Source organism: Geotrypetes seraphini, chromosome 4 (genome assembly GCF_902459505.1).
Source record: "Geotrypetes seraphini chromosome 4, aGeoSer1.1, whole genome shotgun sequence".
Lineage (NCBI taxonomy): Eukaryota > Metazoa > Chordata > Amphibia > Gymnophiona > Dermophiidae > Geotrypetes > Geotrypetes seraphini.
In genome coordinates, this window is record NC_047087.1 from 132,541,688 (window position 1) to 132,565,504 (window position 23,817).

A 23,817-nucleotide genomic window follows, 5' to 3' on the forward strand; every position below is an offset into this window, starting at 1 on the left:
GAACCTACAATCCTGGGCCCACACTGCAAATGAAATTGAATGAGTCCAAAACAAGACTTCTTTGGCTCGGTCCAAAACTAGATCACCTACCCACCTCCATCCCACTACCCTCTGGCTCCTCTCTGCAGCTTGAGTTCTCGAGCAAGGTCTTGGGCATCATCATTGATTCCACATTGTCCTTCAATGACCACCTCCAATCCTTGGTAAAAAAATGCTTTTTCAGCCTTCACATGCTGAGGAAAGTTAGATCCTGCTTCCATCAAAAACATTTTACCCTCCTTGTCCAATCCATCATCCTCTCCAGATTGGACTATTGCAACTCTATCTACTTAAGCCTAACTAAGAAAAACTTCCACAGACTCCAACGGATTCAGAATGCTGCGGCCAAGCTCATCTTCGCTAAAAGTAAATTTGACCATGTCTCCCCGCTCCTGGCCAAGCTCCACTGGCTTCCGATAATCACCAGGGTCCACTATAAATGCGCCTGTTTAACTTTCAAAATCCTATATGGTATCCTCCCTCCCTTTATCCCTCTTTCTTGGAATTCCTCAAACCCTAATACCACCAGATCCTCCCACAAATTAAAACTATCCTTCCCCTCGCTAAAAGGCATTTCCCACACAGGAAAGCTAGGGACCTCCCTCGACTTCAAAATCACTGAGCTCTGGAACAACCTTACCTCCCCTCTTCGGAACTTGATTTCTCTCCAAGTTTTCCACAAACATCTGAAAACCTGGCTTTTCTCAAAAAATGTAAGTCTCCCTCCAACTTAGGAATCAAGGAAACTCTTATATCTTGGCATCCCAAGTCCTCTAAATTTTCTTCACACTTCTACCTCTAACCCTCTGTTGTAGTTCCTTCCTATTTCTCCTACTGTAAACCGCGTTGAGCTCTACGAACGTGGAGATGATGTGATATACAAACCTAAGGATTAGATTAGATTAGATCTGGAAATTGGAACTACGAGTGAGGTGATTAAATTTGCAAATGACACCAAACTGTTCAAAGTTGATAAAACAAATACGCACTGCAAAAAACTGCAGGAAGACCTTAGGAAATTGGGCGTCCAAATGGCAGAAGAAATTTAATGTGGTTAAATGTAAAGTGATGTACACTGGGAAGAATAATCCAAATCATAGTTACCAGATGCTAGGGTCCACCTTGGGATTCAGCACTCAAGAAAAAGATCTGGGTGTCATTGTGGACAATACGCTGAAACCTTTAGCCCAGGGGTCTCAAAGTCCCTCCTTGAGGGCCGCAATCCAGTCGAGTTTTCAGGATTTTCCCAATGAATATACATGAGATCTATGTGCATGCACTGCTTTCAATGCATATTCATTGGGGAAATCCTGAAAACCCGACTGGATTGCGGCCCTCAAGGAAGGACTTTGAGATCCCTGCTTTAGCCCAACATGTGGTGGTGGCCAAGAAAGCAAACAAGATGCTAGGACTTACTAGAAAAGGGATAGTAAACAAGTCTAAGAATGTTATGTCTCTATCACTCAATAGTGTGACTTCACCTTGAGTATTGCATTCAGTTCTGGTTTCCTTATCTCAAAAAAGAAATAATGGCACTAGAAAAGGTTCAAAGAAGAGCAACCAAGATGATAAAAAGGATGGGACTCTTCTTGTATGAGGAAAGACTAAAGAAGTTAGGACTCTTCAGCTTGGAAAAGAGATGGCTGAGGGGAGATATAATTGATGTCTACAAAACCCTGAGTAGTGTAGAATGGGTGGAAGTGGATGTATTTTTTATTTTTTACTGCATCAACATTTACAAAGACTAGGGGACACTAGATGAAGTTAGAGTAAAACTTTTAAAACCAATAGGAGGGAATATTTTTTTTACTCAAGAGAATAGTTAAGCTCTGGAATGTGTTGCCAGAGGATATGGTAAGAGTGGTTAATGTAGCTGGTTAAAAAAAAAAAAAAGTTTGGATAAGTTCCTGGAGGAAAAGTCCATAGTCTGCTGTTGAGAGACAGACATGGGAGGAGTCGCTACTTGCTCTGGATCAGTGAACTGAAACTAAACAAATGCTCCCTTATGTTACATGAAACTCTAAAGAAATTTTTCCATATATATTGCTATGTATCAATGTGTAGTTATTACCACTATAGAAAAATATATGCTCAGAGACCTGGAGGCCATATGGAGACAACATCCAAATATAGCCTCACCACCCAATCATTGCATATATCTCTATGACTTTTTAAAATATTGTAATTCTTAAAGTAAGTGTCCATCTTCTTCAATACATCAAATGCAGTGATTAAAGGCACTTATCTGCTTTTAGGTCCTGACGTGAGCCACGTTTCGAAACTCTTTAGCTCTTTAGCTATTGATAATGATAGTGACTGTTCAACATTCGGTAGCCCACTATTTTGGAGTACAGTATTACATATTAGTGCCAGCACTCTTAGATGTAAAGTTGGTTTTCTAAAGGATAAACCTTGTTTTATAACATTGTTTATATTGGAGGATATAAAAAAGGCCTTTTATAGGCCATCCTCAGATTCTGTATATGGTGCTCAAAATTGTGCGTGGAATAGCAGAGAATACTATTCCTCTAATTAAACAGTCCTTGAAACTCCCATCTGTTAAAGCCAGGAGTATATAGCAAATTTATTTAATGATATACTGTTCTTGTACATTTCCTCTTCCCTATTTGCTGTTTCGACGTTCGGTTTCGATTATTTGCAATTTTTTTCCCCAGCCCCCCCCTCCCTCCCTAGAATCGCTTGTTGGCAGCCTGTATCGAAAAAAAACAGCCCCGGTACTTGGATTGGGGCAAGGAGGGGGGCAATCGGAGGCGGAGCATGACCACGGGAACTCACAGCATAGCTCTGCACGGGGCAGGAGTGTATGAAGATCACTCCTGTCCCGCGTCACCGCTAGACCACCAGGTAAGGTCCGGGTCAGAGCCGGCACAAAAGTTATTCACAAATTTTCCCTGTTCGCGGGCTGGTTCTATCCCTAACCCCTGCGAATAGGGAGGGAGAAGTATATTGTCATTCTAAAATAGGAATGCCTTCTTGAAATTTTTGTGTGCTGCCATCTATAGGTAGCACCTGAATATAAAAATTCATACGAAAGCTCTGAAGGCCACCACAAAATTTCACATGCTACTAATTTTGTAAACCACCTTGACTTGCTCGTTCAGACTCAGTATTAAACATTAAAAATTAATACTAATATTGATACTACAAATCTTCAAGGATATATTTTAAAAACTCGTTTTATTTTGGATTGTTATCAATAGAAGATTCCTTAAATGAGACACCCAAGTAACACACTTAAGAGATTGTTTGTTTGCAGTTACCATATCAAGTGGGCAAGATTGTAATTAATACATTTCAGCCAACAAGGGCCACAATGGATTAGAGATTTGGGGGCCATGCATTAGAGAACACTGGTTTAGACCTATATGCCAAGTTTCACAGACAAATCTGCTTTTAATAGGTGAAATGATGTCTTAGCCATGTTAGTCCACTTTTTAAGATATACAAATAAATAAACATAAAATAAAGCAACGGGAATAAAGGCGATACCTTTTTTAGTAGACTAACTTAGTGCATTGTTTGATTAGCTTTTAATAGGTGTAAGCAGTACCTCAGGCTTCTAAAATTCCCTCCTAAACTTCATTTGGCATTTGAATTCTATTTCTCCATTTCACAAAATGCTCTTGCAATTCATCATGATTATAATCAGCTTGTTTCTTTCATCTGTAAATTTGATCACTCAGTGCTTTTTTTTTTTTTTTTTTAAGATTTATAATGAATATGTTTAAACAACCTTGATCCCAGCTGAACTCAATGACAGATGTAATGTGATAAATTTATTAAACCATATACATTGTGATAAAGCTAGAGGGAGAGAAACTGAGTCAAAAGTACAGTCACAGGACAGGTGGGAGTCTTGGGGGGTCTAGGCCTCTTCACTTTGGGCTCAGGCTCTCCCCAAATTGTAGTACCCTGAATAACTAGCGAGTATGCAGAAGCCCTACCAGCTGAAGAGCTCCATGGCCTGTCCCTCCTCTAATGCAAAGAAGTTGACAACATGTTTGACAGCCACTGTGTGAGAAGTGCCAGCGTTGGTGGCTGAAATCATATCATCGATTTCTTTGCACCAGGGAAGATTCAGACCATGGAATTCTTCAGCTGGTGGGGCTTGGGCATCCCCACCAGCAAAGGTAAAACTTAATGGGGAAGCGTGTGTGGGGGGAAGCAGTAAGGAATAGGCGACCCTCCTATTCCACTCTAGGGCACCCCCCTCAAATGGGCTGCTGGCTACATCCCTGGATCAAGTGTGTCCCATTTATTCTTTCAGGCATCGATAACCTTCTGTGATGTTGCTGCTTACTTCTTGGAACTGGAATGGGAGGCTTTGGAAGAATGGCAGAAGGAGCTATACAAGAAGGTCATCAAAGAAATTCACACCTTCCTGACATCACGAGGTAAATATGCCTTTTTTAAATTATATACATCTCATGGATGCTATCAGTTTATTGGTGTTAGAAAAATCCAGGTAACCGGGCACCTAAAATTTGGGATCTTGTGCATAAGCTGAACAGAATCTGGATCTGTTACGATACCACTGCTGCCAGTCCAGACTCGGGAAAGAAAGTGAATGAGAATGGACAAAGAAAGAAGGGAGGTAATCTACAGCAATGGTTCCCAACCCTGTCCTGGAGGACCACCGGGCCAATCGGGTTTTCAGGCTAGCCCTAATGAATATGCAGGAGAGAGATTTGCATATAATGGAAGTGAGAAGCATGCAAATCTGCTCCATTCATATTCATTAGGGCTAGCCTGAAAACCCGATTAGCCCGGTGGTCCTCCAGGACAGGGTTGGGAACCACTGATCTAGAGGGTGAGAACGAAAAAAGATGAATAAGTGGTAGATAAAAGGAACCAAAAGGGGCAAAATGTGGGGGAAAAAAAGAAAAAATGAATGAAAGCAAACATCAAAGACAATGGGAAGAAAATAATATTCTTTTGGCCCCTAAAGATATTGTGGCTGGCTCCTAGGATGTCTGACAATTTTTTCCATTCCTGTATTTTATATTCTCACAATTAAGTTGCCAACTGACTCCATGTTGTAAGAAACAGGCTATTCCAGTTCAGGATTTACTATAATACAGTATATGGCAGCAGGGAGGAGGAGGAAGAATTCCTCCATGGCGGGGGGGGGGGAGCAGGCCTTCACGACGGGGAGGAGGAGTTAGAGTGCCTTCATGGCAGGAGGCAGGCCTGTGCAGAGGGAGGAGGAGGAAGGAGGAGAGGGGAGATGCCAGACCTAGGGTGAAGTGAAGGGAAGAGAGAGACCAAACCAAAAAAGGGGGGAGGAAAGCAGAGGAGAGGTGCTGGACTAACGGAGAGAGGGAGAGAAATGGAAGACCACAAGAGGAAGGGTACAAGAGGGACAGATACTGCTCCAAAGTAGGTGGGCAGGGTGCAGGATGGAAGGAGAGATAGTAGGAGAAAACCTGTACCTGGGGAAGGGGATACAGGAGGTAAGGAAGAGAGATAGAAGAAGCTGGATATGGGGAGAGATAAGATGCTGGGTATGGAGGGAGCATAGGAACAGGGACACAAGGGGGACAGTACTGGAGAGGAGAATAGGGACAAGGACACAGAAGAGAGATGCTGGATGAAAGGGTAGTTGAGAAAAGGAGAGATGGTGGATCTGTGGATGGTGGGGTCCATTGCTGCAACTGCGGGGGGGGATGAAGATGAACAAAATGAAAGATGCCAACCCTCCGGGGGAGGAAAGGTAAACAGAAGGGGTAGGACAGAGATGGAAGAAGGATGGTTAGCACGGAGAAAGAAGAAAGAACTAGAGCCGGATCAGAAGACAACCAGACCAACATGATTTGAAAAATGACCAGACAACAAAAGATAGGAAAAATAATTTTATTTTCTGTTTTGTGATTACAATATGTCAGATTTGAAATGTGTATCCTTCCAGAGCTGGTGTTAGACCGCGAACGTGAGTTAGGATTTAACAGAGAGAGGAAAAGTATTTTTTGTTTGTTTATTTTGTTTATACCACAGGACCAGTGTTGGTAGGAGAGGGCAAAGGGAGCGAAGAGGCTATAAAATAACCCCACCAGGATGTTTGGAAAAAAACACCCAATTGGGCAGGAAAATCAAATAAAAAAAAATAAATTCAATAGGCTGAATCGAATCGAAATTTTTTTTCCTGAATCGGGCAGCACTAGTGTGTAGTTAGCAATGATATGAGAGAGATCAGTAGGAGTGGGAATAAGAACATAAGTAATGCCTTTGCTGAGTCAGACCAGAGGTCCATCATGCCCAGCAGTCCGCTCAAGCGGCGGCCCATCAGGTCCAGGACCTGTATAGTAATCCTCTATCTATACCCCTCTATCCCCTTTTCCTTCAGGAAATCATCCAATCCCTTCTTGAACCCCAAAACCGTACTCTGTCCTATCACGCCCTCTGGAAGTGCATTCCAGGTGTCTGCCACCCTCTGGGTGAAAAAGAACTTCCTAGCATTGGTTCTGAATCTGTCAGGGTAAGTTGTAGGAGTGAAGTTGTACAATTGGTCATATTTAGTAAAGTTTTACTTTTTCATAGAAATGTGTTGCTAGACACTATGCTGATGGGGGTGTTTTAGAAGTTTTCTGATGCTGGTACATGCTTTAGGGTCCTATATAGAACCGCTGTATTAGGGGACTTTTCAATCATAGATTAGTTTTTTTGTGGCCTTTATTAGTTCTTGCTTGTATGAATTACTAGTCATTCTTTAATCAATCGAGGATGAGAGAGTTTCAGGGTAAAAAGTTATTTTATGAACTATGTATTTTTTTTTTTTTTAGGCGAGCAGTGTGCAATTGTTTCAAAGGAGATAGCTGGTCAATCACCTTTTTTAGCTTGGTGTTCCAAATCTGGGTTTGTTCTGGCAGCGATAAGACATTAAAAGAATCAGTTTAAATGTGAGAGGGTGAGAACAGTGGTAGCCATAGCATTGTTAAGATCTCTGTTAAGATTGAGTTTGTAGGCCGAGTTTAAGTTCTATTAGTTTGACAAGGAATAATAGTTGATAATGGTAAGTCCAAGGAATTGGATTGCAGTTTGGATTGTATATAGAATAAACTGAGGACTGAAGGGATAGGACAAGATCAGGAGTGTGACCTCTGATGTGTGTTGGACCCATGACATGTTGGAATTATATTGTGGTCTGAAAGGAAATGGTGCACCTGGACCCATTGTCCTAAGCACCCTCTTAATCAGACATTAACACATTAACACCTTTTAGCTAATCATGATTCAATCAGGGCTATTTAACACTGTCTTTTCGGGCCATATGAAACAGTCTGCCTACACTCAGGGTCTATCTGCATTCACATGCCAAAGTCAGATTGATATAATTTCCCATAGGCCTTCGCTGAAATTAGTTATGTCAACTGAAAATGCTGAATGCTAGCAATAGCTATGCTGACAGTGATAATCAGCTGATTGAGAGGAAGCAAGATTGTCATAGTGGATGTTAAAATCTCTCAGTATAATTGGATGGGATGAGTGTAAAAAGAAATCAATGGTGGTTGCCTGAAGAATCTGGAAAGAGTAGAGGTAGGAGAGGAATGATAAAGGACAAAAATATCAAGTGGTGGAGTCGTATTTAAATGAAGTTGAAGTGATCCCAAAAGAGGGTGGACTGAAGCTGCAGAATTTGTAATGTCTAATTTGGGGGAGGAAAGGACTGCTATTCTTCCTCCTCTTCTAATAGGTCTATTACAGACATAATATTTGTAGCCGGTGGGTGGGGGGAGGGGTGTAGACTGATTAAGATAAGCAGCCTCAGGGAAGATTCTCAAAACTTTAACGTGGTCGCTAAACTGGTTCCAGTCTGTTTAGCTTTCATATATTTTAGCGGTAGATTATCGAAACAGCTTACTGTGGTCTTTTCTGAGCTTCTTAGCAGTCTCTGACTCTGCCATGCAAATGTATTTACAATGAAGTCATTAATATTTAAAAGAGCACTACAGGTGATTCTCTATTATCGCTGGGTGATTCCCTAACCTCGCTGTCCTACATTTGTGAGCAAAATTTGTCGGCAGATCTGAGCTATTGTAGCTTTACTTTCTGGTCAGTGCCTTGTATGTGCTTGTATAACAACAAAGAAGGGAATGTCTTTTTTTGCAGAAACAATTGATACCTCAGGAAATGCATTTACAGCAGAATACTTACAGGAAGTAACAGAAAATTGGAATGACGAGTGAGGTGATTAAATTTGCAGATGACACTAAACTTCAAAGTTGTTAAAATGCATGCGGATTGTGAAAAATTGCAGACGGACTTTAGGAAATTGGAAGACTGGACGTCCAAGTGGCAGATGAAATTTAATGTGGACAAATGCAAAGTGATGCACATTGGGAAGAATAACCTGAATCAGAGTTACCGGATGCTAGGGTCCACCTTGGGGGTTAGCGCCCAAGAAAAAGATTTGGGTATCATTGTAGACAATACAATGAAACCTTCCACCCAATGTGCTGCAGCAGCCAAAAAAGCAAGCAGGATGCTGGGAATTATTAAAAAAGAGATGGTTAACAAGACTAAGAATGTTATAATGCCCCTGTATCGCTTCATGGTAGGACCTCATTTGGAGTATTGCGTTCAATTCTGGTCGCCTTATCTTAAGAAAGATATAGTGGCGCTAGTAAAGGTTCAAAGAAGAGCGACCAAGATGGTAAAAGGGATGGAACTCCTCTCGTATGAGGAAAGACTAAAATGGTTAGGGCTCTTCAGCTTGGAAAAGAGACGGCTGAGGGGAGATATGATTGAAGTCTTCAAAATCCTGAGTGGAGTAGAATGGGTACAAGTGGATCGATTTTTCACTCCGTCAGAAATTACAAAGACTAGGGGACACTCGATGAAGTTATAGGGAAATACTCTTAAAACCAATAGGAGGAAATTTTTTTTCACTCGGAGAATAGTTAAGCTCTGGAAGGCGTTGCCAGAGGATATGGTAAAAGCGAATAGCGTAGCTAGTTTTAAGAAAAGTTTTTGGACAAGTTCCTGGAGGAAAAGTTCATAGTCTGTTATTGAGAAAGACGTGGGGGAAGCCACTGTTTGCCCTGTATCGGTAGCATGGAATGTTGCTACACTTTGGGTTTTGGCCAGGTGCTAGTGACCTGGATTGGCCACCGTGAGAACGGGCTACTGTGCTTGATGGTCTGACCCAGTAAGGCTATTCTTATGTTCTTAAACAAAAATTAAAATGTCTACTATGCAGTTTGGTCACAGACAATGCTGCAAATGTATCCAAGTTGAGAAGAAATTTAGAAGAGCATGAAGAGAATACCAAGCTAATAACATATGGTTGCAGTGCTCATTTGCTATATTTCTTAGCTAAAGGCTTCAATGTCCCAGACTACCGTAATGTTGCTGAAATTTCTAAATACATCTGTAACAATCATTTTGTTGCAGTAGCAGCTCTGAAAAGAATAGGTGGGAACTAAGCTAATGCTCCCACAAGATGTTAGATGGAACTCTGTAGTGGACTGTTTTGAGCGGTATATCAAGAATTGGCTTATTCTGATGACATCTGGTTGTAAATATTAAGATTATACCAACAAGAATGAGCTGTAGAAACCATGATTTAAATCAAGTCTTTCTGACTAGTGATTTAAATCAATTTAATTTAAATCAGATCTGTCCTGGATTTCTAGTGTCTTTGACTTTGTAATACATTTGGAATGACAGCTGTCATCATAACTCCACAGAAAATTCCTAAAGAGCTTATTCATCCCAAATTTACAGATATTCCTGCTATACTTCAAGAGCATATACTAGGAACACTCTATTTACCAAATAAACTATTGTGTAAGATCATAACTGCATTGCTTGCAATCATAATATAAAGAAAAATACAAACCTTCACTCCCCCCCAGCCCCCAGGCCTACCTTATGTTCTTATATTTCCTTGTGGTCTAGTGATGTAGACAGAGCAGGAGTGATGTTGCAACCATTTTCAGAGCATAACTGGAATGAGCAGGATTAACTTGGGATCACCCCTGTCCCAGCTACACCTCCTAAACAACCAAGGGTTGTAAAATAGGCTCAAGGGAGCCTATGGGTATGGAGAAGACACTTGAGGGGAGGGGGGTTCTGAGAGGATTAGCAACTCCTGTTTAAGGAAAGAGGGAGGGAAGGAGTTAAATGGGACAAAGATTACATTTTCGGCTTCTGCTGAAAACATATGGTCATTTTGGTCAGAACATGGCCAAAAATTAAAATAACTTTGTCAAGCCAAAAGCAGCAAACAGATTTTGGGCCAGTTTCAGCACCAAAACTGAAAGTTACTAAAGTCTTCCTCCTTTACACGGCTGTGTTTTCTCTTTTCATAGGTTTGCTGTTAGATTATTATTTTTATAGCAATGTGGGACTGGATATTAGATCTTCTCACAAGTTTACAAATGGATAAATGTGAAAGCCTCAGTCCCACCACTCCACCGCTGTTTCGTTTACAACCGTGGGAAGAATTTATGTGGTGACCTTCATCATTGGCTGTTCTGCATTCACCAATTGTTAAACAACTAGCTATAGTATACTTCAATATATAATTTAAACGTTATCTATGGTTCTTTCTTTATTCAGTATTACTATTGTGCACTTATCTTTGCATCCGCCAAAACCTGGGAGCCAGACCCGACATGTTTCGCGCTGTTGCGCTTTATCAAGGGTCTCCCAAGGTAGCTGCTGTCATCCGACTCCAAATGCAAGCTGCATTTGTAAACTTGTGAGAAGATCTAATATCCATTCCCACATTGCTATAAAACTACTGTATTTTTTGGACGGATATTAAGGGCGATACACTGTAGCCATATTCTAGAGAGATTTATTTTTGGCATGCCTCATTATCATTTTACATGCCTCCCAAAAGTATTCCTGTGCACATAGGCTATTGACCTGAGACTAGATATATGCCATGCCTACAAACTCTTGTTCTGTTTAGTATTTTTTTCATGCTTCCCCTTCCTGTCTTACATGACCTTTAGTAGGCTTGCTGTCTGACCCCTAGGTAGACCTTTTGATTCTGTGTAGAGAATGACACGGGGAAAAAAATCTGTTCCCGTCACTGCCCCGTCCCTGGCCCACCGTCCCCTTCACTGCCCTGTCACCGCCATTCCCTTCACCACCCGTCACCATCACCGCCATCCCCTTCACCGCCCCGTCACCATCACTGCCATCCCATTCACCGCCCCGTCACCGTCCCCGCAGCATCCATATAAGCCTCAGTACTGCAATATTTAGCTTATTCCTTTCTTATAAATCAAAGTTCTGGCTGCTGAACTAGAGAAAGATGTTCAGCTGGCAGGGCTTTGTTTATAAATTTTTACCATCACAACTAATATACTACTTTATCCTAAAGCAAAGAAAAAGAAAATAAATACAATTTTTTTTTCTACCTTTGTTGTCTGGTTTCTGCTTTCCTCATCTTCTCATTCAATTCCTTCCATCCACTGTGTGTCTTCTCTCTGCGTCTTCCATTTGCTCTGTTACTGTGCCTCTCCCTTCACCCCCCCCCCCAATTGGTCTGGCACCCATCTTCTTCCCTCTGCTCCCCCATAATCCGCCTAGAACCGCAAGGCACAGGCGGAATAGAAATCCCTAATGTAATGTAATGTAATAGTCTGGCATCTGTCTTCTTCCCTTCCAGTGTCTTCTCCCCACTCTGTCTTCCACATTTCCCTTCAGGGTCTGTTCTTCTCCACCCTCCTTCAATGTCAGTTCTATTCCTTTCCACCACCACCCTTCCCTCCCTCCTTCACCATCTGTTCCTTTCTACCACCCTTCAGCTCCTCTCGCACAGCCTATCTATCTACATCCCTCCCTCTTACTTTCGTGGCATGTTACAATGCAATTTGTGCAAGCCGCTGGAGCCTGCGAGCTCGGTCCCCAAACAATCTCGCTTCTGTGTTCCTATTTTCCCCTATGTATCTGGCATTGCCCCCCCCCCTGTGTCCATATACCATCCCCATGGCATGTATGTCCCCTTTATGTCTCTGTCCCTATGCCCCCATGCACATAATTTTCCCTCTATTTCTGTTACCTTCCTGTGTCCAGATTTACCCTCTCTTCCTCTTCCACACCAATGTGTCTCTTCTCTTCAACCCCATCTAGTATCTTTCCCTCTTTCTTCCCCCCCTCCCCTGCTTCCAGCATCTGGCTCACCTGCCTGTCCTCCTCTTTCTTTCCTGCTGTGGGTTTCTTTCTCTCCCTCTTCATCCCCTTGGCCCAGAGTCTCTTTCCCTTTCACTCCCTCCTTCCTAGTGTGAGCCGGGAACACGCGCGATCGCGCAGTCCAGCAGCCCCCACCCGCCCGATCGCAGCGTTCCGCCATCTCCCTTTCTCCACCTCACCTTAGATGCCGAGTTTGCCGGCTTTCTTATTCGCCCAGCCGCATGCGTTCAAAAACCGCACATGCGCAGCTGCTCAGTTGTTCAATCTTCTCCTCTGACGCAACCGGAAACAGGAAGTTGCAGCAGAGGTGAAGATTGAACAACTCGAGCAGCCGCGCGTGCCGCTGGGTAAAAAAGAAAGCATCTAAGGTGAGGTGGAGGGAGGGAGATAGCGGAACGCTGCGATTGGGTGAGTGGGGGCTGCTGGACCGCGCGATCCTTGATTGCTTCACTGCGGAGACAAGTCCATTCACCGCTCCAGGGGGCGGTGAATGGCCTTGTCCCCATCCCCTCAGCGACCACTATTTTTTCTTTCCCCGTTTCGGCGGGTTACTTGCGGCTAGCTGCGGATAACAAACACCGTGTCATTCTCTAATTCTGGATTGGAAAAGAGGCACTCAACTTATTTGAATATTAGAGAAAGAGGCAATAGTATATCGCTAACCCCAATATATATGATCTATGCACCATATATCCTCATACCTCATTCACTCCAGTTTTTTTAGAAACCATTCGATCCTCAGCAAGGCCACCTTCCCACTCAATATATATTCATAGTGGGCGGCTTTATACCTCAAATCGTCATTGGACCACTTATACTTTAATTCATTTATAAAGTTACCATTTTCATTTCACTCTTATCTTAAATAATTTATGATTTTTAACCAAAAGTAATTTACTTAGCTTTTTAAAATTTAACTTTTGGTCTTAATTTGCAGAAAGGGGGGAGATAACCGACATGTTTCACCTATGTGTTACCAGTGGTTTTCTCAAGGCTCCCTCATAACTCGCACTCCATTCTGCAGACCAATTCACTCTCTATATTGGGGTCAGCGGAATTTTCTAATTCTGTGTATTCTTTGTTACTTAACCTGACTGAATCTTAGATCAGAGATGGTGACTACTTTTATTTAGTGTAATCTTTACTTTCTTTTTAATCCCTGGAAAAAAGGGGAGGGTAGCTGTTTTTGCTCTTTCTAGTACTACAGGAGGCACATCATTCCTCAACCTTCGGTTAGTCAGTCTATTCTCGCCAGAATTTGTAAAGAGGGCCTCATTAGAATTTTTTTGCTTTGCCTCCCATCTCTCTGGCCTGTGCTCCAATTCCTCAGTTTCTTTCTGTATGTGAGATGATAGGAGCGTGTCTCTTCTGCTCGTGTTTATTTTTCCTTTATTTTCTTTTTTTCTAAATATCCAATTGCGAGGCTTTTCAGTGCTGCAAAGGTTCCCAGTTCTGGGACATCTCTGGCAACAGAGGAGCTCATACTCTGAGGTCAGAAGTCTGTATGTAACCAAGGAACAGCCTGCTTGTCAGGGCACTTACTTGGCTGGCCTGCACTAACAGTTCGAGAGCTAAGGGACTGTTCCCTTGGGAGCAAGGCTTGCCTCAGGTTCTGTCTGCAGAAGGCTTGAGTGCTGGCTAAGTGGTTCCATGGCAGTTTTCTCCAAGATTGGAGCCGACTGCCTTTCCTCCCCCTGACTCAGTGTGCGAGGTCCAATGGGGATTGAGGTCTCAGACCCTTCATGGGGTCTGAGAGGCAGTCTGTTTTCCAAGCTTCTTAGAGACAGAAGTTCTCCCAGTAAGCTAACAGCAGCTTCAGCTCAGGCAGCTCACAGCACCTGTATGGTACAATGAGTACAAGGCTGACAGCCTTAGAACTGAAATTGGCTGAAGGGTCTGTAAAAGTGGAGGTTTGGGTTTTGTTTTGTTTTTTTGGATTCTGGGGCAAGAACCAGGATCCCCTAATCCTGAAATCATGAAAATTTGGCCTTATTGTAGCTCCCACGGCCATTTTTGGTGGCCATCATGGATTTCTCAATTTGGAAATAAAAGCCTATATCTGCCTCAAAGCACCTCAATTTAGCTCAAAATCAGGTGGGATGGAATCCTCAGACCAGGATGATTTGGATTCATGCAAAATTTGCAATGGATGGTGGCCTGAGGATCGTCCATGTTCCATGTGCTACGCGCCGCATGTGGAAGGTAGGAGCCACTAACTTAACCCCCAGTGCCCTCTAGTTCCCCTGGGGGTATTGATTCCAAGATGACTCAAGTTCCAGGTCAAAAAGCCTGGTTAGAGCGGGGAAAAAGCATTAGAGAGTCTCTGGCGAAGTGCAGCTGCGCACCTTATGCAAAACCCCAGAAACAGACTTGGGAGAGACTGCAGGGGCCATCTGGGCGGCCTGGACATGGTTTTCCTCCAGAGATCATTTTAAGGCTCTAGACAGAAATTGTGTGTGCGAGGGGGGGGGGGGGAGAACGGGGAACCCCCAGTCTTCCGATTCCTGCCCTGCAACTGCTTCCAAGAAGCAGTTATGACGCCAAGACAGGAGCCAGACCTCCAAGAATTGGAGGGAAGTTAATAGTTTATTGGGAGGCATGGGCGGGGATTATTTCTGGCTGCTGGGTACTGGAGAGTTTTCCAGTAGGAAGACCAGAGAAAGTGGATAGAGTGACTGTGCACACTAGATCTAGGTGCCATAGAAACCGTACTGGATGAAGAATTGGGCTCAGGCAGATACTCCATCTACTTCACAGTACCCAAAAGAGGCTAAGAAGACTGGAGGCTGTTTCTAGACCTCAAGTTAGTCAGTGTAACTCTCAAGATACCCCATTTCCGAATAAAGATAATGTGGTCAGTCATTGCTTCTGTGATGCCATGAGAATTTCTTGCCTCAGGCTTGACAGAGGCCTATCTGCACGTTCTCATATTTCTGGAGCACCAGAAATTCTTGCATCTTCTAGAGCAGCACTTCCAGTTTGTGGTCTTGCCATTTGGGCTGGCCACTGCGTCTCATACTTTCACCAACGTGATGGTGGTAGTAGCAACGCACCTCCGCAAGGCTGGGATTCAGGTGCATCCGTATCTGGATGATTGGCTGATGGAGCTCCTTCCAAGTCTGAGGGCAAGACAGCAGTGCAGGGGTGATCCAGTTTCTGCAGAACCTGGGCAGGGTGGTCAACTTTCGGAAAAGCCACCTAGAGCTGACACAGTGTCTGGAGTATCTTGGCTAAAATAAAAACATATAAGATCTTTCAAATGTGGCAATTGCAATGCATATGGGATGATGTTGGAGGGAAAATCTTTCATTCAACCAGTCACCAGGGGCAGATTAAGACCAATAGATGCCCTAAACACTGCCCAGCAGTGGTGCCTGTTGGCCCACCCATTACTTAAATGACAAGAGATTAAGATTCAATTCATATTGAGAGAGTGGTGGAAAACTGGAACAAGTTCCTGCTAAACTGGAACGTACCCAGGTGAGGCTGGACTCATTTAGAGCACTGGTCTTTGACCTGAGGGCCGCCGCGTGAGCGGACTGCTGGGCAGGATGGACCACTGGTCTGATCCAGCAGCGGCAATTCTTATGTTCTTACGCTTGAAGGCTCTCAAAATGGCAGCATATTAAATTCAGTAAATTATAAACGATAAGTAAAACATATATTTATAATGATTAGAAAAACTGAAATTCATGTTGGATAATGCCTGTGGCAAATGGCAGTGGAAGAGTTAAGAGCATGATAGCTAAAGGAAACCCCCTCCCCAAATATGTGGTGCCCTCCCCTCCACTTCCCTTGGTGTCTTGAGTGCTTTTTTTTGCTTAATGGTTAATCTAGGTCTGCCAGTCACTAAAACTCATTATACTTTAAACTTGGGAAGTTGGAGGGGGAGGAGATGGCTGGCTGTCAATTGGTGAGGTTTGAGGATCCCTACTAGCTATAGTAGGGGAGATACTCATTTTGAGGGAGCCTAAGCTCAAAGTGGGAGGCCCAAGAAAGCAATAATATTTGCCTTGATTAAACGATCCTCCACGTGCGCTGCTGACAGCTGATTCAGCATCCCCGCTCTGAAGAGGCTCACCGTAGCTGTAATAGAAGTGAATGGGAGAACCAGGAGCCCGCATTCCTGCTCATCAGAATGGGGATGCGGAAGCCTGTGGCTGTTCCCACTGTCAGCGGTGCATGTGGAGGATCACTCAGAGTAAGTATTACTGCTTTTTTGGGTTCCTCTCCACAGTGTCCCTTTAATGAAGGTTTATTATTAGATGTGTGCATCTTCTATATTAGTGATTGCAAATTTGGGACCCGCTCAACCTTTTTTTTGGCTCATCAGCTAGTGTTAGTGCTTGTGCGGCCCCAGAAAAAAATTTTCAGCCATTGCGGCCCAGGGAAGCCAAAAAGTTGGACACCCCTGCTTTAAAGGCTATTTTGAATTGCAGCAGTGAAACAGTTGTCTCACATGTGGCAATTTACCCTTGTAATTTGTTATATATTAAGAAAATGAAGAGGAAATTGAAGACTAGGATACTTGAGCATAAAAGCTGTATAGCAATGAGAATAGCTGATAAACTTTTGGTTAAACATTGTGTGACAAGGAATCATAGTTTTGAACAGCTTGGAGTTTGAGCTTTATTTGTTGTTATGAGAACTCGGAGAGAAAGACATTGATAGGTTGTTAAGGAAAGAACAGACTGATTTTGGAACTACAAGGTATAAATGAGAAGTTAGATTTTAGTGTGCATGTGATTTAAAAAAAATTGTTATTAGGATCCAGTTTATTTTAGAATGAATGTAATCAGGAAGAGATCAGATTAACTTGAAAAAATTTATCCTTATATATGCATTGAATGTAGTTTACAGTATTACTGTGTTTCTCTGAAAATAAGACAGTGTCTTATATTAATTTTGGTCTTAACACACTAAGTTTTATATTCGGGGTAGGTCTTATTTTTTTCATATACAATAAGCATCTCTCCCTTCCTCTCCTCCACCCCAATTCTTCCTCTTTTCATTCTCTCTCCCACATGTATAGCATCTTTCCTCCCCTCTCACCCATCCCCTTGTGCCTTCGCTCTGCAGCATCTTTCTATCCCTCCTTCCCTCCCATCCCTCTGTGCAGCAGAACCCTTTCACTGTGTACAGCATCTTTCTATCCCTCCCTCGCTCCCTCCCCTTGTGCAGCAGAACCCTTGCCCAGCTTCTATACCTCCCTTCTATGCAGCTTCAGCAGAACCCTTGAGCAGCCCCGCCATGCAGCCGAACGCCTGCTGACTATTCCATCCTTCCATCTCTCCTTCCCATCCGAACCCCCCCAACCGCGAGACCTATATACTTCCCTCCATAGAGCAGCATCGGCAGCACTCTAAACAGGCTGCTTCGCAGCCTTCTCCCGCTGAGGCCTTCCGTGCACTGCATTGCTGATGACATCATCAGTGATGCAGCAGAGGGAATGCCCCAGCGGGAGAAGGCCGTGAAGCAGCCTGTTCAGAGTGCTGCCGACACTGCTCTGTGGAGGGAGGTAGCAAATCTAGCGGTTGGAGGGTCGGTGGAGTTTGGACGGAAGGGGAAGATGGAAAGATGGGGGAGTCAGCGGGGGTTTGGCTGCGCGGCGGGGGAGAAGCACTGCTGCTGGCGAATCCAGGAACTAGGGCTTATATTAAGACTACCCCGAAAATAATGCTAGGGCTTATTTTTGGGGAAACACTGTAGTAAGATTTTATTTGTTCTAATAAATGATGGTATTTTAACATTAACTGATTAGGTTTATTGATTTTAATTTAAATTTTTGCCGATAACTTCCTCTGACAGGCTTTTTTTTAAAGAGAAATAAACTGAAAAAATTCTGTCTAAGAACAGCAGAGGGATAAGGAGATAGTCATGGCCATTTTCATTATTTATGATTGATATTTAACTAAATAACCATGAACCAAATCAAACTTTCAAGCTACAAATTATCTGTGTTGTATTTAGCATCTATGGTATTGTCTGCAGACATTTTCTGCTAGATATTAGTATTTACAGTGTTGTCCTTTGTTCATAATTGCCTGTAGGCATTCTGACATTGATCTGACCAGTTTTTTGCAAAATTCTGGAGTTAGCATATTTTTTGCTCTATAAGACTTGTAGAGGAAAAAAAACAAGAAAAAAAATTCTGAACCAAATGGTGTACCCTGTCCCCCTCCCCCACCCCCAGGTGGTTTAGTGGTAGTGGACAGGGCAGGTCTAGTAGCAGGCCAGGAAAGGGCACATAGCAGGCAGGTCCCTCCACCCCGGTACCTTTTTTAAAAAATTCCGGCGGTCCAGCACTGTATCGGCGGAAGCTTTCTGCGCCCCTGCCCTTCCCTCACTGGACTGCTACCTCCAGGTCCTCATCCCTTGCAGCAGAACAACATACAAGGCAGGCGCAAGCTTTTCGCGCTCCTGCCTGGTCCCATGCTGCTCCTTGAATGGCTGCTGTCGGTTCTTGCGAGTCCCGGAATTAAAAAAAGGTACTGGGAGGGTTGTGGTGGTTTTTTTTGGAGGGGGGGAAGTGCGTCTTATGGAATGAAAAATATGGTATTTCCTGAGTTCACATAATTTAAATCCATTGTATAAGGTCTGTTTCAGATGTTGGTTGTATTTGGCCACTTTCTGCTTCATCACTGTCCACCCATTTTCAATCATTTTCAGATCTGGGTTGTTTCCCAGCAAATGTTCTATCAGCTGTACAGTATCTGTTCATGAGCTAGCCATGCCTCACCAGTTTTTGTCCCATGTGATTGTACACCATCCTGATAGAAATGGGTTATTTTATACTACATTAATAAGCATTTATGAATCACTAATGTACCCCCAATAGGAGTTCAATGCAATTTCCAAATTAGTAAGAGGCTAGCCATGTCCAGGAATTACAATTTTTACATTAAAATCACAATTCTAATCTTATTAGAATCAAAACATTAAAATTTAACATTAAAATCAAAACACAGATCTACTCATTTGTTAAGAGTGAAAGAGAAAGGAATATCTTGCAGAAAAATAGGTTTTAAAACCTTTACAAAATCATCTGTTAGTGTGAATGAGATATTTTTTGCAAACAAATAGGCCTTCAGGCCTTTACAGAAGCTGTCATTGGAGGGGATAATTCTTAATTGTATTGGAAGGGAGTTCTACCACTTTGCTGCTATCTCTCTGAGTCCTCGAAAAACTTTTCTGACTGACCTTATGCTTTGTCAGTTTTCCAGGGTAGCCAGTGTTTGGCTTCAAGTGCACACTCTACCTCTAGCCAGATGTGCCATCTTGGATGGGTTTTACCCTTTATTTCTTGCTAAGGCATCCCGCAGTAACTTATGAATGTAAATTTATTTTTTAGCGCTGAGGGTAGAAAGTGGGCATGTTCTCTGCTATTCTGTGAGCATATGGGGCTCACGTGTTAATGAGAAATGTAGTGTTTGAAATGGTACAAGTGGGGATGGAACTGTAGACATCAACCAGAGATAAATTGAAATGAATAAATATTTATTTAAAAAATTAACAGTCTCTTTATCATATATTGATTTCAATTTGTGTTGAATTCTAGGATTGTACCCGACCCGCTGTGATCAGCAATCAATGATCTTATAAGAGTGCCACCTTCTAGATGTCTCTTGAGCCCCTGAGACAGGCTCTAATGCTGAAACACAGACCATGTCTGGTCTACAACACAAATTGAATTCAAATTTTAATGGATCTGATTCCTTAACAGTTAAGTTAATTAAATAACACTAATACAGTGGGCTAAGACAGTGATAGGCAAACTCATTAGTCAAAAGAGCCAAATATCAGCAGTAAAACGATTAAGATTTATTTTGAGAGCCATACCCTGCGCCCGCTTATGCTATGACGGCTACATCAACCCGACTGACACCCCCCCCCCTCCACTCACCCGCATGTAGTCGAAATCAATTCGTGTCGGAGTCTAGAGAATGACACGGGGGAAAAAATTTGTTGGTCCCCGTCCCCGCAAACCATCTGATCCCATCCATACAAGTCTCGAATAGTTTTTTTCTGAACTTATATTAAAGTATAAAAAGAAACAATATTCTGTACAATTGTCAATTTATAAATCAGCATTTTCTCCCCACTCTCTGTCTTCCCCATTTCCTTTCAGCGTCCTCAGCCCACTCTCTCTCCTCTTCCCTTCAGCGCACACATAAAAACAAGCAAGCAATTTTATATCATTTTCATTCTATTCATTCATAGAAATTAAAGTCTAAATAATGCCAGTCACATAACAAAATATGATTTTACAAAAATAATTCCCTGCACAGTCAAGCCTGCAAGGATTACTAGATGTCTTTCAGCAGCTCCCCGCCCCCTTACTTTCGTGGCCAAGTCAAAATGATCTACCAACAATAAAATTTAAAAAAACACAAAGCACACTGTACGCAGAGAAAATGTTAATTATCACTTATATTCCGCCGGTTTTCAAAGAGGTCAAGGCAGGTGACTTTATGCAATATCACCTCAGTAACAACTATACAAAAATAGACAAATATATCCCCTCCCTTTTTACTAAACCGCGATGGCGGTTTTTAGCACAGGGAGCTGTGCTGCCCTGCGCTGCTCTCGATGCTCATAGGCTCCCTGTGCTAAAAAACGCTATTGCGTTTTAGTAAAAGGGGGCCATAGTGCAAAATATAGATAGCAGATATAAATTCTCAGAACGGACACATTTTGATCACTAAATTGAAAATAAAATCATTTTTCCTACCTTTGTTGTCTAGTAATTTCATCAGTCTCTGGTTGCACTTTATTCTTCTGACTGTGCATCCAATATTTCTTCCCTTCTTTCAGGCTCCTATATGCTTCATGTCCTCCAGATCTCATTCCCTCCCCCAACTTTTTTTTTCTGTCACCCTGCCCCCTTCTTTCTTTCTCTCTCCATGCCCCCTTTCTGTCTGTCTGTCTGTCTTTTTCTCTCTCTCTCTCTCTCTCTCTGTCCCCTTTCTTTCTTTCTCCATGCCCCCTTTATTTCTTTCTGTCTGTCTTTCTCTCTCCATGCATGCCCCCTTTCTGTCTGTTTCCCTGTCTTTGTCTGCTTTCTTTCTTTCTTTTTCCTTGCCCTTCCCAAGTTACTGCCATGGGGAACAGGCCGCCACCGCCGCAGGGGAATAGGCTGCCACAACCACCATTGGGGAACAGGCTGCCGCCGAGTTCTGAGCTCTCCCTGCTTCCTTTCCCTGTAAAGAGGACGCTGAAGTGCCAGGCGACCAACGTTTGCCATCCAACATCAATTCTAACGTCGGAGAGGACGTTCCGGGCCAGCCAGGCAGCGATTGGCTGGCCCAGAACGTCCTCTCCGACATTGGAATTGACGTCAGGTGATGAAAGTTGGCCAGCGCTTCAGCGTCCTCTTTGCGGGGATGGGGAGCAGGTTGGGCACCCCTGCTCTAGCTGCCTGAGCCACACTCAAGTGGCTAAAGAGCCTCGGTTTGCTGACCACTGGTATAAGAGATCATTACACCTATGACTATTGATTTTTACACTGGCAAACAACAAAAGATTTGATTATACCAAAAATTATACAAATAGGAATCTTATAAGGTGACACATACTATTCATGCAGGAATGCAAAATCCAGCATATAATTGACAAAACCACCAAATTCTTATCTTCTAAGTGAGATTTATGAAAAAGATGACTAAAACTATTAAGAAAATGAATATTTAGTTCAAAACAGACTATAGCTCAAAACACTTACTAATCTGGAACCCATTGTGGTACAGTTGAAAACTGCTTTGCCACTAACTTTTGGCCATGACTGTTATGTATTCAATAAGCAATTAACAATAATTATTGTTAAGAGTCTTAGGTTTATACAGTACATTTTTCCATGAACTGACCTGACAGAAGATTAGGTTCTTACCTCTATAATCTTCTTTCCAGTAAAAAAGCACATGAGTCCTGAACCTGTGGGTAGTGCATCCCATGAAGGATGCAGAAGATATCATCTTATATTTTCAGCTCTACCTCCCTGCATCACCAGGCACTGCTGTCTCTCCTCAATTTGAACCAAAGCAGTGATAACCCCTGAAAGAGGAGAAATAGTAAGGAGGGTCACGGGGATACTCCCCGATAACATACTTTTGATCTGCTCTGCAAGAAAACACAACTTGTTAACAAATGCAAAATAGCATTAACAAGGTGGAATGAAAACAACCATCTACCAGAGTACAACTAGGATTAACACTTGTTCACCTCTGACCTTATCCAGAGCAAACCTGTATAGACACTCCTGTCTCTGAAGCCATAGCTTCACATTGCTTCGTATTGCTTGAGTGCCAGCAGACAAGCCTTTGCAGCAACCTACCTGTCTGAACTAAAAGCAGGCTACATTGAAAACTGATAGGGCAGGGTTTCAGGTCTCATGTTTTTTTTCTGCTGGAAAGATTATCAAGGTAATAACCTAATCTTCTATTTCAGTGCCAAAAGCACATGAGTCCTGAACCTATGGGATGTATCAAAGCAGTTCCTTGAGCTTAGGGTGGGATAGAAGAGCCTGCTGCTAGCACCATGGACTCAAACATGAAGTCCTTTTATGCTGCCACATCCACTTTCTACAACTTAGTAAAGGTATGCAGAGTGGACCACGTAGCTGCCCTACAAATCTCATTGGGCTTTACCATCTTGCACTCCACCCACGAAGATGCGACACTTCTGGTGGAATGAGATTTTAAGGAAATGGGAGGAAAACCAGGTATTAGAACCTTGCAAGATGTGATGTGTCAAGGATGTGTGGCATCTTTTCAGACTTTGCAACAGAAATTCGTTTTACCATTTTCACAATGTTTTAAATGGCTACAACTCCAGCATGCTATTAAGGCCGGTTTCTCATCGCTTAATGCTCTGAAGGAACAACCAATTATCCCAGGACAAGCAGGCAGCATATTCTTAACGCATGGGTGACGTCACCGACGGAGCCCCGGTACGGACACTTTTAACTAGAAAGTTCTAGTCGGCCGCATACGTGAGTGCCTTCCCGCCCGACAGAGGAGTGCATGGTCCCTAGTTTCTTCGTTTCCGCTGAGCGAAGAAGACGCATGTGTTTTCAACAGCCGTTGAAAAACTATTTTCTGCCTTCCCGCTCGCGTATTTTTTCTTGTTCTTTAATTTTTTTCCTTTCGGATTCCTTTGCTTTTATTTCTAAAAAAAAACAAAAACAAAACTCGTCCAGTTTTCTTATTTTTTCGGCCCGGCCCCGGCGGGGCCTTTTGCCACCATACAGGCCTCCGGCTTTGATTTTGCGGAGGCCGTGTTTCCCTTCATGCCCCCTCAACCGGGCTTTAAGAAGTGCCAGCGGAGTGCACGCCCGATCTCTCTCACAATTGGTGCCTGCAGTGCTTGGGTCCGGAGCATCAGGCTGACACCTGCACCCGCTGTGCGACTCTTAAAAAGCGCACATTGAAAAATAGGCAGATCTAGCAAAATATTCTCTTCGGCACCGGATCTGCCATGGAACCTGCTGCGACGTCGACGGCATCTCAAAAGTTGGCACCGACTACTTCGACGACGCCAGATCCTTCTTCGGGGTCGCTGGCCCCAGGTAAGCCGGCTAAGAAGCCTTCCACTTCCCTTGAGCGCCCTCCTGCC

The 23,817-nt window shown here is 43.1% G+C and overlaps 1 protein-coding gene across 4 annotated transcripts in view; it reads left to right on the plus strand.

The window, feature by feature from the left end:
• LOC117359480 (zinc finger protein 510-like) overlaps window positions 1-23,817 on the plus strand; it is a 141,936-nt gene that overhangs the window by 11,643 nt on the left and 106,476 nt on the right. For all 4 annotated transcript variants that reach the window (XM_033942341.1, XM_033942339.1, XM_033942340.1 and 1 more), the window contains exon 2: window positions 4,328-4,454. In XM_033942341.1, coding sequence (XP_033798232.1) covers window positions 4,328-4,454 — 127 coding nt within the window. The remainder of the gene's footprint in view (window positions 1-4,327; window positions 4,455-23,817) is intronic.